Below are 16,759 nucleotides of genomic sequence, written 5' to 3'. Positions count from 1 at the left end.
CAAATCTCACCTTCCAGCACCTGGTCCATAGCCTTGCATGTTACAGCACTTCAGATGCATATCCAGGTATCTTCTAAATGAGTTAAGGGGTCCTGCCTCGACCACCAAATCAGGCAGTGAATTCCAGGTACCCACCACCCTCTGGGTGAAGTTGTTTTCCCTCATATCCCCTCTAATCCTTCTATTAATCACCTTAAATCTGTGCCCCCTGGTAACTGACTTCACCACTATGGGAAACAGGTCTTTCCTGTCTACTATATCTAGGCCCCTCAGAACCTTGCACACCTCAATTAAGTCACCTCACAGCCTCCTCTGTTCTAAGGAAGACAATCATAGCCTATCTAATCTCTCTTCATAGCTTCAATTTTCAAGCCCTGGCAACATTCTTATAAATCTCTTCTGCACTCTCTCCAGAGCAATTATATCCTTCCTGTTATGTGGTGACCAGAACTGTACACAAAATTCCAACTGTGGCCTAACCAGCATTTCATACAGTTCGAGCATTAGATCCCTGCTTTTGTATTCTATACCTCACCCAATAAAAGAATACATTGCCTCATACTTCTCTGATTGAATTCCATTTGCCACTTTTCCACCAGTCAACCAAACCATTGATATCATTCTGGAGTCTTCATATCCTCTTCACAACTACATGACCAATTTTTGTGTCACCTGCAAATTTCCCAATCATGCCTTCTGCATTTAAGTCCAAATCATTAAAAAATATCACAAACAGCAAGGGACCCAACACTGAGCCCTGTGAAACACCAATGGAAACCGCTTTCCATTTGCATCATTACCCTTTGTTTCCTGTTGCTGAGCCAATTTTAGATCCAACTCGCCACATTCCCCTGTATCCCATGGGCTTTTACTTTTCTGACCAGTCGGCCATGTGGGGCCTTGTCAAATGTCTTACTAAAATCCATGTAAACAACATCAACTGCACTACCCTCATCAATCCTCCTTGTTACTTCCTCAAAAAATTCAATTAAATTAGCAAGACTTGAACTTCCCCTAAAGAAGCCATGCTGACTATTTCTGATTAATCCATTTCTTTCTAAGTGACAGTTTATCCTGTCTCTCAGAATTGATTCAAATAATTTGCCCACCACCGAAGTCAGAATGACCAGCCTAAAATTATTTGGCCTATCCCTCTCACTCTTTTTGAGCAATGCTACAACATTCGCAGATCTCTAATCACAGAATCACGGAATCACACAGTGCAGAACCATAGAAAAGTTACAGCACAGAAGGAGGCCATTCAGCCCACCTTGTCCATGTCAGCCCGAGGACACCCAGGTGCTCTTTCTAATCCCACCTTCCTGCACCCAGCCCATAGCCCTGCAGTTTACAGCACTTAAGGTGCAGATCCAGGTACTTTTTAAAAGAGTTTAGAGTTTCTGCCTCTACCACCAACTTGGGCAGTGAATTCCAGACACCCGCTACCCTCTGTGTAAAAAATTTCTTCCTCATGTCCCCTTACACCTTCTGCCACTTATCTTGAATCTATGTCCCCTGGTTCTAGAATTCTCCACCAAGGGAAACAATTTTATCCTGTCCACTCTATCTATTCCCCTCATAATTTTGTACACCACAATCAAGTCACCTTTCAGCCTTCTTTGTTCTAAGGAAAATAACCCCAACCTATCCAATCTCTCCTCGTAGCTACACTTTTCTAACCCTGGCAACATTCTTGTAAACCTACTCTGCACTCTTTCCAGAGCTATGTCTTTCCTGTAATGTGGTGACCAGAACTGCACACAATATTCCAGTTGTGGCCTCACTAGTGTTTTATACAATTCCAACATTATATCCTTACTTTTATATTCTATACCTCTGCTAATGAAGGAGAGCATTTCCATATGCCTTCTTTACAACCTTATCTACTTGAACTGCTGCCTTCAGGGACCTGTGTGCTTGTACGTCAAGATCTCTCACTTCATCTACCCCTCTTAGTATATTCCCATTTATTTTGTAATCCCTGTAACTGTTTGACCTCCCTAAATATATGACCTCACACTTCTCTATGTTAAAATCCATCTGCGAAGAGGCCCTTCGAGTCTGCACCGACACGTGAGAAACACCTGACCTACCTATCTAATCCCATTTACCAGCACTTGGCCCATAGCATTGAATGTTATGACATACCAAGTGCTCATCCAGGTATTTTTTAAAGGATGTGAGGCATCCTGTCTCCACCACCCTCCCAGGCAGTGCATTCCAGACTGTCACCACCCTCTGGGTAAAAAGGTTTTCCCTCACATCCCCCTAACTATCCTGCCCCTCACCTTGAACTTATGTCCCCTTGTGACTGACCCTTCAACTAAGGGGAACAGCCGCTCCCTATCCACCCTGTCCATGCCCCTCATAATCTTGTACACCTCGATCAGGTCGCCCCTCAGTCTTCTCTGCTCCAATGAAAACAACCCAAGTCTATTCAACCTCTCTTCATAACTTAAATGTTTCATCCCAGGCAACATCCTGGTGAATCTCCTCTGCACCCTCTCCAATGCAATCACATCCTTCCTATAATGTGGCAACCAGAACTGCACACACTACTCCAGCTGTGGCCTCACCAGGGATCTATACAACTCCAACATGATCTCCCTACTTTTGTAATCTATGCCTCGATTGATAAAGGCAAGTGTCCCATATGCTTTTTCACCGCCCCACTAGCATGCCTCTCCGCCTTCAGAGATCTATGGACACATTCCTCAGAACTTCCTAGTGTCATGCCATTCATTGAATACTTCCTCATCAAATTACTCCTTCCAAAGTGTATCACCTCACACTTTTCAGGATTAAATTCCATCTGCCACTTATCTGTCCATTTGACCATCCCATCTATATCTTCCTGTAGCCCAAAACACTCAACCTCACTGTTAACCATCCGGCCAATTTTTGTGTCATCCGAAAATTTATTAATCCCACCCCCCCACATAGTCATCTATGTCATCTATATAAATGATGAATAAGAGGGGGCCCCCGAAAAGATCCCTGTGATTTGCCACTGGACACTGGCTTCCAGTCACTAAAGCAGCCTTCTGTCATCACCCTCTGTCTCCTACAACTAAGCCAATTTTGAATCCACCTTATCAAATTACCCTGTATCCCATGTACATTTGCCTTCTTTATAAGTGTCCCATGTAGGACCTTATCATAGGCTTTGCTGAAATCCATATAAACTACATCAACTGCACTACCCTCATCTACACACCTGGTCACCACCTCAAAAAATTCCATCAAATTTGTTAGGCACGACCTCCCTCTGACAAAGCCACGCTGACTATCCCTGATCAAGCCTTGCCTCTCCAAGTGAGATAGATTCTTTCCTTCTGAATTTTCTCCAATAATTTCCCTATCACTGACGTCAGACTCACTGGCTGGTAATTCCCTGGCTTATCTCTACAACCCTTCTTAAATAGCGGAACCTAGAATCCTCTGCTACCTCACTTGTATCTACTGAAGATTGGAAAATGATCCTCACAGCATCTGCTATTTTCTCCCTGGCTTCCTTTAACAGCCTGGGACACAATCCATCCAGTCCTGGTGATTTATCCACCTTCACGGATAACGGTCCCTCCAGTTTCTCATTATGCTTATTGTATCTAATATTTCACACTCCTCCTCTTTAACCAGAATTTCTGCATCATTTTTCTCCTTAGTGAAGACAGAGACAAAGTACTCATTAAGAACTCTGCCCACATCTTCTGCATCCATGCGTAAGTTACCATGTACATCTTTGATAAGTCCTACACTTTCGGTTGCATTCTTCTCTTCGATGTAAACATACCAATCATTTGACACGGATCAGTGAAACAATGGTGTGGGTTCTTTGTTTGAAGATAAGACTACATACAAATAGAGTTAACTGGGAGACTATGTATAGTACGTTTGATCTCAACTGCTGCTGGTTATAGACTGAATACAGAATCATGGGACTAATATATCGCATCCTGTTGAGGTGGCAGTAAGTGACATGCCCTCTTAATGGTACACGTACCTCATATCACAACAGAAGCAACATCTCAGTGTTTACCCTGTCATGCTCCTTCAGAATTTTGTTTGTTTCAATGAAACCATCTCTTATTTTTCTAAACACAAGAGACTATAGATCCAATTTACTCATCCTCTCATCTCAGGGACTATTTAGTGAGCCTTCAATGTACTGCCTCTGAAGTCAGTATATCCTTCCTTAAATATGGAGACCAAATCTGCATACAGTATTCCAGGTATGGTGTCACCAAAGCCTTGTACAATTGCAGAAAGACTTCTTTATTCTTGTATTCCAATCCCCTTGCAATAAAGCCAACATGCTATTTGCCTTGCTAATTGCTTGCTGTACCTGCATGTGAATTTTCAGTGTTCCTTGTACAAGGACACCCCAGTCCCTTAAATGATCAACATTTACAAGTTTCACGTCTTCTAAAAAATAATTCTACTTTATGACTGAAGTGAATACCCTCACACTTCCCCACATTATACTTCATCTGTCACCTTGTTGTCCACTCACTTAACCTGTCTATATCCCTTCGCAGCCTCTTTGTGTGCTTCTCAGCTTGCATTCCCATCTAATTTTGTATTGTCAACAAGCCTAACTACATTACCCACATCTCTTTGTCTAAGTTATCAATATAGTTTGTAAATAGCTGAGGCCCCAGCACTGCTCCTTACAACACTATACTAGTCACAGCCTGGCAACTTATCCCTACCCTTTGTTTGCTGTCTTGTTAACCAATCCTCTATCCATGCTAATATATTATACCCAACTCCATGAGCCCTTATCTTCCAGGTTAACCTCTTATTTGGCACCTATTGAAGTCTTTTGGCAATCCAAGTATTCTACATTTACTGCTTCCCCTTCATCTACCCTACTATTTACTTCCCAAAACATTTGTCAAATATAATTTCCCTTTCATAAGATCATGTTGACTTTGCCTGATCATACAATGATTTTAATAATACATTAATAATACATTCCAACACTTTCCTGGCAACTGATGGCAGGTTAACTGGCCTGTAGTTCCCTGTTTTCTCTCTCCCTCCTTTCTTTATAGCAGTGTTATAGTTGCTATCTTCCAATCTGCTGGGACTTGTCCAGAATTGAGGGAATTTTGGAAAATCATAGCCAGTGCACCCATTATCTCTGCAGCTATCTCTTTCAGAACACTAGGATGTAGGGCTTATAGTTGCCCACTTATACTTGCCCACAAACTTTCTTATGGGCTTTTGCAATGGAACCCTACTGTGATTAGCAAACCATTTCTACAGGAAATCTGGGACCTGTGTGAACAGGGTAAGCAACTATGTGTTTCCTCAACCAAGCAGGTTAAAGAATTGTTACTGAGCTATGCAGAAATACCAGTAAGCCCCAGTTAAATGGTATAATTCAATGCCAAATCATGTATAGAAAGTGAAATAAATAGAGGGAAAGAAAAATGGGATTAAGAGGGAGAGATTAAAGGGACAAATCTTATTTTTTTCAGCTCTCCAATAATAGCTTAAAGCTGAGATATGAGACTTCACACTTGTAATGGTTAATTTTCAGTACCAGAGTTGGCTATCATTAATTAAGACATGTCACCCCATTAAAAAATGCTTATGCTGGAATGGACAAGCCTTTTGGCATGTATTTTAGTGAGTATCTATCACATATTAAAGCATCTTCACACATTTCATGTATTTCAGTATTGAGTCTCTTAGCAAGATAGCAGACTTCTGTTGTCGCTTTTTTCAAATAGCTAATATTTCATGGTGGGTTTGGATGTGATCTTTCTGTGCCAGATGCTGTTTTTCTCTTGTTCCTTGTTTCTTTAAAATTTTTTTAAAATTTTGGCATTCGGAAACAAGAGCAGCAAAATGAGCACAAAGCCCACGGAGGTTTCTCAGTGAGGTTTCATATGTATGTGTGTGTGTATATAATATAAAATATAGACAATATATATATTACATGTATTTTGTATATATAGATATTATGTATGCATTATATATTTGCTACTTAGATGCTTTGCATTGCTTGGGGAGGATAAAGGACAAAACCCAAAGATGGCTCTGGAATATGAAGGGGAAGTCAGACAGCAACTTCCAGATTTCTGTGTTTAACTGTACATGTGCAGTCACTGGAAGTCGCTACCTGATTTACTCTTTGATTACAGTGAACACTGACAGCCTTGCCATTATTTTTATCACAAAATTCTGGCCATTATATAAGATACTCAGCAGGCATGGTATTGTTGAGATGTAGATCTGCAGACTGGAGATACTGGAGACACTGAACCTGAGAAAATATATAGTACAGACCCATCATTTCTGACATACCATTTCCTGTTCTGATGACCTTTCGTGGATCCGGCTAACATACAGCGCTTTTGCTAAGTGAAGATATTTGACTGTTATTGATTCCAAGGGCAGGATTTTTCTCTCATCAGGCAGGCGGATGCCCAACCCAAATGAGAGTCAAATAGTGTGCAATTACGTCGGGCAAGTGTCCCGATGTCATCGCACACTCTTGTGATATTTCTCTCGGCGGACACAAGCGAGAGGCAGCAGTGCGCCCAACGACAATTAAGGGGCCTATTAAAACTTAAAACATCTCATGTTTGCTACATATAGGGGTAAAGCAGACACATTTACTAACCTTCAGAAGAATGTCTTACCTCATTAAATTTTGTTCTAGGAAGAAGGAGACACACATTGTAATTCTGTTCACCATATTTCATCTTATGTATATCAAAGGCGACAGCCTCAGGAATAGCCAAGATGATAGAGAGAATCCAGATACTGATGATTTCTAAGGCTGTCAATAGAGGGACCCCAATCCCCTGAACCCGGTTCCAGGAGACAACAGCCCGATACCTGTTTCATAACAACAGAAGTCTCAGTTGAATTCAGCAGAATGACTCCTTATATTTACCTTTATCCTCCCCAAACTATACAAAGCATTTAAGTGGCAAATATATAATACATCCATAATATCTATATATATAATACATGTAATATATATTTTATATATATATATAAACACATATACATATGAGTCTGCTACAATATATAAATGTATTAAAAGGTTCTCATTATGACCAGAAGTGAAGTTTGACCAGTTCATTAACAATATCTGAACTTCAAAATCCGTTACCGCCTAGAAATACTGTCTGGCCCTGCTGCTTGTTAAGGGTTACACTATATAGAATTTACAGTACAGAAACAGGCCATTTGACCCAGCTGGTCTGTGCCAGTACTTATGCTACACAAGTCTCCTCTCACTCTATTCACTTCATTTAACCTTAACAATGTGTCCTTCAATTCCTTTCTCTCTCATGTACCTAAATGCACCAATGCTACTTGTTTCAACTACTCTATGTGGTAGCAAGTTCTATATTCTCACCTCTTCAGTGACTTTATCAGTTACCATCTTATATTTATTCTGTCATCCCATGTGCGCCAATGGAGATTTGAGTCTCCAGGGAATTTGGGCAAGAGAATTAGGATTACAGAATCGTAGTCCTATTTCCAATTGCAGCCTCTTTGAGAGCAACTTTCCCTCTGAAAGCGTGGGATTGCATAAATAGGCTGATGTAAACATAAACTTACACATGTCCTGAAAATTCTTGGGTCTGTCCATGTGCTCCCACCTTAAGTCAGATGGTAATGCAGTGGAAAACCCAGGAATAAGATCAGAGCACAAATGTGATGAGTCCCAGCTTCTCCTCCTAAGTTCTTTGGAGTTTTGTTTGGAGTGTCTTTTTTGTCTACATGGTGTACATCAAAGTGGCTTGGTCAGGGACTTAGGACTATCAAATCCTGATCTTCTGTCCATTGGGAGGGTTGTGTGCCAGGTGAAAAGAAGTCTCCAGGTCAAGAGTTGTTGAGCCCACCTAGGAGTCCAGGCTTGGGGCCCAACCTGATCCCCTATAGAGTGAATTCAGCACAGAGGACGATGTGGGTCTTTTAGAAAGGGGTCACTTTAAAATCATGGAGCTTTGAGTGTAATGAAGAGCAACCTTCTAGCATTCATTTCTCAATCACCTAAAGCCTACATCCACATTGGTAGGGAACTGAAAATAGATCTACAGTGGCAGAGGAATATTAAAAATATTTGAATTTGCTAACCCATGTAATCCAGTAGCATCAGTGCTGGACGTTCTGGCAAATTGATCCTATCATATAGGGATCAAAGTCTAATGGATTTTCAGGCACACATTTACCATTTTACAAGGTGTTGGTAGGATTTTTTTTTATTCGTTTATGGCATGCGAGTGTCGTTAGCAAGGCCAAAATTTATTGCCCATCCCTAATTGCCGTTGAGAAGGTGGTGGTGAGCCACCTTCTTGAACCACAGCAGTCCACATGGTGTTTGGAAGGGAGTTATGGGATTCTGACCCAGGGACAGTGAAGGAGTGGTGATATAGTTCCAAGTCAGGATGGCGTGTGACTAGGAGGGGAACTTTCAGTGACGGTGCCCCGTGCATCTGCTGCCCTTGTCTTTCTAGGTGGTAGAGGTGCAGTCAAAGAAACTTTGTAAGTTACTGCAATGCAGTGCAGCAACCAGAGGCCCAGGCTAATTCTCTGGGGCCACGGGTTCAAATCCCACTATGGTAGCTGGAGGAATTTAAAGTCAATTAATAAATCTGGAACTGAAAGCTAGTCTCAGTACTGGTGACCATGAAACCATCATCAATTGTCATAAAAACCCATCTGGTTCACTATTGTCCTTTAGGGAAGGAAATCTGTCATTCTTACCTGATTTGGCCTATATGACTCCAGGCCACAGCAATGTGGTTGACTCTTAACTGCCCTCTGAAATGGCCTAACAAGCCACTAAGTTCAAAGACAATTAAGGACGGGCAACAAATGCTGGCAATGCCTGCAGTGGCCACATCCCATTAACAAATAAAGAAGAAAAAGTTTTGTAGATAATAGACACTGCAGCCATTGTGTGCTGGTGGCAGAGGGAGTGAATTTTGATGTGATGGATGAGATGCTGATCAAGCAGGTTGCTTTGTCCTGGATGTGTTGAGCTTCTGAAGCTGCACTCATCCAGGCAAGTGGAGAGTATTCTATCACACTCCTGACTTGTGCCTTGTAGATGTGAACAGGCTTTGGGAGTCAGGTGATGAGTCACTCATCGCAGAATTCCCAGTCTCAGGACAGCTCTTGCTGTCACAATATTTACATGTTTGGTCCAGCTAAATTTGAGGTCAGTGGTAATCCCCAGGATATTATGAAGAGGACAGCGGATTCAGTGATGGGAATGCCATTGAATGTCAAGTGTGTTGTTCAATAGCAAGGAACCAGAACAGGTGATACAAATTATTACTACAGTACAGTACCTACTGGCTCATGCTCGAGGGTGGAGTTTTATTTTACTGGATGTAACAAAGGAAATTTATACAACTTTTCTCATTGTAAACCCTTTCACCAGTAAGTTGAGCAAGTCTACCAGCCACCAAATTGAAATGGTCCAAGGACTGACCAAATTTCATGGTTGGCCTTGCTATCATTCCATTTCTACATTTGGAACTGTCCACCAATCAGAAAGGGATGATGATCCGGCAGGTCCATGGTATTGCTCAGATAATCCATGCAAATTAGTGGGGTGTGGTCGCAATCATAAGTAGACTGTGAAAAGTCATGGATTGCAGGGGTTTATTTTTGTGCAGCCAAGAGAAGTTTTAATACATAAAGTCTCCTGGCCTCAAGCTGTCAAGGTCAGGACATATTGCCATCTGCCTTGGCCTTGCCCACACAACAAGTCAGGGCTCTTGTATTAATTATGGGGAAATGACACCTCATATACATTTTGAGGAAATTATACACCTTAGGCTGGATTTTCTTTTGGAGGTGGGAATCAGGAAGCAGGTTTGATTCTAGATTGTGAAGCTGCCGATGCCAGAGTGCTGTGAAGTGCGGTTTTCATAGGGTTGGGGTCATAATGACCCTAGAGATGGGTCTGTCACCAAATCAGAGGCTCGAGGAGCGGAAATGGAGGCGGAACACTCGGGCTGTGGGTCTGGCCCAATATAGCAGCTATTATTGTGGTTGCTATCTGTGCATGGTATTATGCAAATGACAGAAGCTTCATGTTTGAAGCGGCTTGGGAAAATAGAAAGCTGGAGTATGGGATAGGTAAGGGAAAATTGGATAGTGAAGTTTTATTACTGTTGAGTTCTATTTTGCCCAAAGTTTCATTTTTTACATTAAATTAAACTGTTTCAGTGCTGCTACCCCTTTTTCCATCAGGTTGCAGAGGGTCAGCTTCAGAGTGCTCCTAATGGCCACTGCCCCCATGAAAGTCTCGAAAAGTCAGGAGGCAAGCTCTTAATGAGTTCCCTTATAACCTCAAGCCACCTAATTAACAAGATGGGTGACTTCACTTTCCCACACATCTCCCACTCTCCCCTTCCTCAGGAAAATTGTCAAGAGTCGGGAATTAGTGTGGCAAACTGGCACACAGGCCACAGGCACGATATTTTTGCCATTCTGCCTCTGTGGGACAGGAAAATGCAGGCCCTTTTTTACATTATGGACAAGTGATGCACATTTTAAGTGAGCAATACAGATTCTAATTCAAACAAAACTCTGAATATTTTAGCTTACTTTTATTATTAAAAACTTTTACAGAATCACAGAATTGTTACAGTTCAGGAGGCCATTTGACCCTGTACCAGCTCTCTGAATGATTTCACCTCGTGCCATTCTCCTGCCTTCTTCCTATAATACTGCAGATTGTTTCTTTTCAAATAATCATCTAGTTCCTTCTGAATGTCTCGATTGAACCTGCCTCCACTACACTCCCAGGCAGTGCATTCCAGACCCTAACCACTTGCTGTATGAAGAAGATTTTTCTCATATTACTTTTGCTTCTTTTGTCAATTAGTTTAAACCTGCGTCCTCTTGTTCTCAATCCTTTCATCAGTGGGAAGAGTTTCTCCCTATTTACTCTGTCCAGACCTCTCATGATTTTGAACACCTCTGTCAAATCTCCTCTCAGCCTACTTTTCTCTAAGGAAAACAGTCCTAACTTCTCCAATCTATCTTCATAATGGAAGATGCTTACCCCTGGAACCATTCCCATGAACTTTTTCCACAGTCTCTCCAATACCTTCACATCCTTCCTAAAATGCAGCGCACAGAACTATACACAAACTCCAGCTGATATCTAACTAGTGAATATATAAGTTCAACCTCCTTACTCTTGTACTCCATGACTCTATTAATGAAACCTAGGATACTGTATACTGTATGCTTTATTAACTGCTCTTTCAACCTATCCTGCCACCTTAAATGACTTATGCACATACACACCCAGGTCCCTTTGTTCCTGCATCCCCTTTGGTGCCCTTTATTCTATACTCCATGTTCTTTCTACCAAAATGAATCACTTCACGTTTCTCCATATTGAACTTCACCAGCCATCTATCCACCCATTCCCCCAACTTGTTCTTTTGAAGTTCTGCACTGTCCTCCTCACAGTTTTTAATGTTTTGTATCATCTGAAAATTTTGAAATTGCTCCCTGCACACCAAGATCGAGGTCAATTAACATATGTGAGGAAAAGCAAGCGTCCCAATACTGACCCCTGGGGAACTCACTACAAACTTTCCTCCAGCCCAAAAAACATCCATTAAGTATTACTCTCTGTTTCCTGTCACTCAGCCAATTTTGAGTCCATGTTGCCACTGTCCCTTTAATTACATGAGCTATAACTTTTCTCACAAGTCTGTTGTGTGGCACCCTATCACATGTATTTTTGGAAGTCCATGTACATGACATCAACAGCGTTGCCCTCCTTAAATCTTTCTGTTATCTCTTCAAAAAACTCCAGCAAGTTAGTTAAACACAATTTTCCCTTAAGAAATCTTTGCTGGCTCTCTTTAATTAACCTTTGTGACCATTAATCTGTCTTGAATTATAGTTTCTAGAAGTTCCCCTGCCACCGAAGTTAAGCTGACTGGCTTGCTGTTGCAGGGCTTAACCTTACCCCTTTTATGAACAAGGGTGCAATGTTTGCATTTCTCCAGTCCTCTGGCACCACCCCTGTGTTTAAGGATGAAAAATTATGGCCAATGCCTCTGCAATTTTCACTCTCACTTCCCTCAGTATTCTTGGGTGCATCTCATCTGGTCCCGGTGCCTTGTCCACTTCTTAAGTACAGACAGCTTACCCAATACCTCCTCCTTATCAATTTTAAATCCTTCTAGTGATTGAATTTCCCTCTGTTTCACCAAGGCCTGGGTAGCATCTTCTTCGTAAGTAAGGCAAATGCAAAGTATTCATTTAATACCATAGCTATGCCCCCTGCTGTCGTGTGTAAATTCCGTTTTTGGTCCCTAGTCAGCCCTACTCCTCCTTTTACCTCCATTTCGCTATTTATATGCCTATAGAAGACTTTGGGATTCCCTTTTATGTTAGCCGCCAGTTTATTCTCATACTCCCTCTTTGCTTCTTTTATTTGCTTTTTCACCTCCCCTCTAGACATCCTATATTCAACCTGATCCTCAATTACAAAAACAGAATTACCTGGAAAAACTCAGCAGGTCTGACAGCATCGGCGGAGAAGAAAAGAGTTGACTTTTCGAGTCCTCATGACCCTTCGGCAGAACTGTTAAAGGGTCATGAGGACTCGAAACGTCAACTCTTTTCTTCTCCGCCGATGCTGCCAGACCTGCTGAGTTTTTCCAGATAATTCTGTTTTTGTTTTGGATTTCCAGCATCCGCAGTTTTTTGTTTTTATCTCTGATCCTCAATTGTGTGTTTTACCTGACACCTGTCATAAGCACGCTTTTTCTTCTATCTTAATTTCTACCTCCCTTGTCATCCAGGGAGCTCCTGATTTGCTTCCCCTACCTTTCGCTTTTGAGGAAATGTTAGACTGTGTCCGAACCATCTCTTCTTTGAAGGTACCTCTTGTTCAGTTACCATTTTTCCTGCCAACCTTTGGATCCAATTTATTCGGCTCAGATCCATTCTTACCCCATTGAAGTTGGCTTTCCCCCAGTTAATTATTCTTACTCTGGATTGTTCCTTGTCAATTTCCAAAATCAACCTAAACCTTATGATCACTGTCCCCAAAATGTTCTTCTACTGACACTCAAAAAGTTCATTGTTGTTTTCATGAAATACTTTCTAGAAAACAATTATTTATTTACCTAGAACATACGCTCAATATGTTTGAAACTTTTTCTCTGCTTATTAGGAAGCATTAACTCATTTAGAATTTTCATGAACTATTTGATGATGTAAATTGCTTCAGTATGTGTCATCATGATGAAAATGAACCATACTTTTCTGGTTCATCTCATTCTTAGATTAAAATATATGTTTGCCAAATGTTTTTTAATCATGATAATATCACCTTAAATTTATTTTTCTCCCTGTTTTGGGTTCTGGCCAAGCTTCATATAATTCCCTGACCATCTGTCTGTGCTAGTAGACATGCAGCAGACTTTCTCCATTTCAACACAGTGGCTTGAAAATTCAATTAGAGTTCTCCAGATCTCCCGTCATAACTTTATCGCAAACTGGCAGAGTCTCAGACAAAATGTGGATACAGCTACTTTTAGCTGTTTATGCTATTTTCTGTTGACCTCCTGCCGAAATTATGGCTCGAGGTTGGGAGAACCATTAGGGCTCCTTCAACAGCACTGTCCAAACCCATGAACTCTGCCACCTAGAAGGACAAGGGCAGCAGACATATGGGAACATCACCACCTGCAAATTCCTCTCCAAGCCACACACCATCCTGACTTGGAACTTCACTGTTGCTTGGTCAAAACCCTGGAACTTCCTTCCAAACAGCATTGTAGGTGTACCTACATAAGATGGACTGCAAAAGTTCAAGCAGGTGGTTCACAACCACCTTCCAAAGGGAAATTTGAAAAATAAATGATGGCTTTGTCAGTGGCGCTCACATCCCAGGAATAAAGAAAAATTCAGGGCCAGCCACAATAAGGACCTTTTATTTCTCCAAAGCACACTGAATTCCTCAATAGTATATCTGAGCTTCGGTCCTGGGACACCATGGGTTTAAACCCATATCCCACAGCCTACTTAATATATAGTGCAGCAATTATACTACATTCTTATTTGTTTGAATTTTCGAGCTGGGAAATGGAAAGTTAACTTCACCTTAGAAACCTCCAGGTCAGGCATAGCATGGTTAGATACAAAGTAGAGCTCCTGGCCAACAATCTGCTTCAGCCTGAACTTCAGACAAGAAAAGGCAATACTTCTTTTGCATAATGCTATGAAGAATTCACCATAGAAGGGGAAGTCATGGTGAGGCAGAAAAATGGACTAATTTATCACAACGACACAGTGGAGGCTGTTGGAAACACTTCCCATTGATGTGGGTGTGTAGAAGTTCCTCCTGTAAAAGGTGTCCCAAAGGACAGTGACACTAACTGCGTGCATGTTAACAATATGTGTTCCACCTATATGGTGATAGGTTGCTGATGAATTCAATGTAACTATCCTGCTCCTTCATACTTGACTGTAAATGAGGATGAAGTTTTCTGCTTTCAGGAGTGAGCAAAGTGAGTAAGCTCCTCATTTTTTCACTCATTTCTTGTGGGCTCACGAAGCATGGCCACAACCTAATCTGACAACCACTACACCCTCTGGGAGGCACTATTTCATGCATTGTGCACAACTATTGCCCTTTTGCACTCATTCTTTCATTGTTCCTAAACTAGATGCCACACCTTTGTGAAGACAGAAGTGGCAGTGAGGAACAGCAGGCAGATAGTGAAGCTTCCAAGCTGAAGTGCACCTCTGTTCCTAGTGATGGTCCCAATGGGCACAGCAACCAATGTTGTTCTCCCAAGGTTAATTCAATGAGTGTTTCTTCTCCTACAAATAATGCAGCCCTCATGTATTGCCACACACTAACGCCATTGTGGCTACTTCTTGGATAACAATCACTGATCTGCACAATTAGCGTCTGTGATCAAATACCAACTGAACATTAATTAAGGAGTCTTCCTGCCCTTGAAGACCATGGGTTTGAAATGAAGACAGTTCATGAACAATGTTCCATGTGATCCATTAGCGGACTTTGGAAAATAGATCTGAGTGACACCAATTCTATGACACTAATCTATTCAACATCTAATTGGCAAATTGATTGTGAATCAGAGAGAATAATATAATCCATAACTTGCTGCACTGTGACTGGGCAATATAGATGGCAATAATGTTGGTATATGATGATGAACATAAATTTATATCATGCCATAAGCTCCATTTACCCAACATAAGGCACATATGCCTTCAATTAAAATTCTTTGGAAATATGCTTGACAGCTTCTCTGCCCTAATTCCTCTTCAAGCAGAACTACAACTTACAAGGATTGTGTGGTCCTGCTTGAATTCCTCACTTATTGAATAGGTTAAAGGCTATTCTTTAAAATCTATTTCTATCTAACAATAAATTACAATACCTTATATGGTATGCACAGAATGCTTCAAGTGTTGTGAGTACCGAAAGAAATACTATTGACTTCACAACTATTGAATCATGTGTTACAAAGAAATAAATGAAAATACTATTATTATGCTAACTGAGGCTTACAGTGGTTGAATAGAGGCAGAACACATTTCCTCTGTAGTTTTCTAGGCCAATCAGTCTTTCTTGAGAATAAGCTTAAGTAAAGACAGGATTGAAATCCCTCTCCTTTATGGATGGATTTATAGGGCAGGCATGTTGCTGGAACCACAATTTGAGCCTGAATCCAAAAGAGATGGGTTTTCATATTATTAATATCATAGAACATTCCAATAGAGGAGACTTTGGTGCTCACGTCCCATCCCGCTTATGTTAGAGCAGCAGTTTGTGGCCATATCTAAGAGCATCCTGCATTACCCTTAGATTGCTACCCGACATTCCCCTGATAGGCCCAGTGGAACCTACGCAGGTGGAGGGGTGGATGGTGGGAGGGTAAGTTTTCCTGGGGCTTTCCCAACACTGCTGCTGTAACTTTGGCACTATTTATGTTCTGACAGTAGATGGCTCTGCCTGGGCCTATTTTAGCCACAGCCCTCAGGAATAGAATAGCAGAATTTGGAAAAGAAATAGACTCCGCTTTATTTTCAGGCTGATCTGGCTTCTGGCTCCGACTTTCGGAGCTCAAAGATCATGATGCTTCTTCTGTGTAGCTGGCGCCTCTGTTGTGCTTCTAATGCAGTGGGTGCCAGCCCGTACTATTTGTACTGTTCCAACCCAGGACTAAGGAGTGGGTTTATGGCCAAGTCAAAGCAGCAAATGAATATTTTCCCACTCTGTACCAGTTTTTTTTACATCAGCCACTGCATCAAGTTTCTTTTAACCGGAACCTGGGATTCAAACCAAACATTTCTAGCTAATTGCTGATCATCAGTTACCCTATAAGACATCAGCTTTCATCAAAGCTCATTGCTTGCAAAAAATGCAACATTTTAAAATGTTTTAACATGTACTGAGGTATAGTAAGTAATATTACAATTTTGTGCATTTTTTGAGTCAAACCAGAGGTTTATTGTAGACATAAACTTGAGAGAAAGCACATGAAGAAATTAGTCATATTTTATGTTTTGACAAGTGTTCTCCTGAGGACTCTCAAAGGCAGGGATTTTTTTTTTAAAAGCTCTTTGCAATCTGTAACTTTCTCAAGTATTTTCATCTAGTATTTTTGACAGGACCCAAGGAGCTCCTTTTGGTCACTTTGGAGCACTTCCTTCTGTTTAACTGAGACTGCCCTGCAGCACTTTAAAGAAAAATACT

The 16,759-nt window shown here is 41.3% G+C and overlaps 1 protein-coding gene across 1 annotated transcript in view; it reads right to left on the bottom strand.

The window, feature by feature from the left end:
- ednraa (endothelin receptor type Aa) overlaps nucleotides 1–16,759 on the bottom strand; it is a 53,406-nt gene that overhangs the window by 27,165 nt on the left and 9,482 nt on the right. The window contains exon 3 of the mRNA XM_041194378.1: nucleotides 6,657–6,855. Coding sequence (XP_041050312.1) covers nucleotides 6,657–6,855 — 199 coding nt within the window. The remainder of the gene's footprint in view (nucleotides 1–6,656; nucleotides 6,856–16,759) is intronic.

This window comes from Carcharodon carcharias, chromosome 1, assembly GCF_017639515.1.
Source record: "Carcharodon carcharias isolate sCarCar2 chromosome 1, sCarCar2.pri, whole genome shotgun sequence".
In the NCBI taxonomy this organism is placed as follows: domain Eukaryota; kingdom Metazoa; phylum Chordata; class Chondrichthyes; order Lamniformes; family Lamnidae; genus Carcharodon; species Carcharodon carcharias.
The sequence above is the reverse complement of the archived record's forward strand: the minus strand, read 5'-3'. Positions and strand labels throughout refer to the sequence as shown.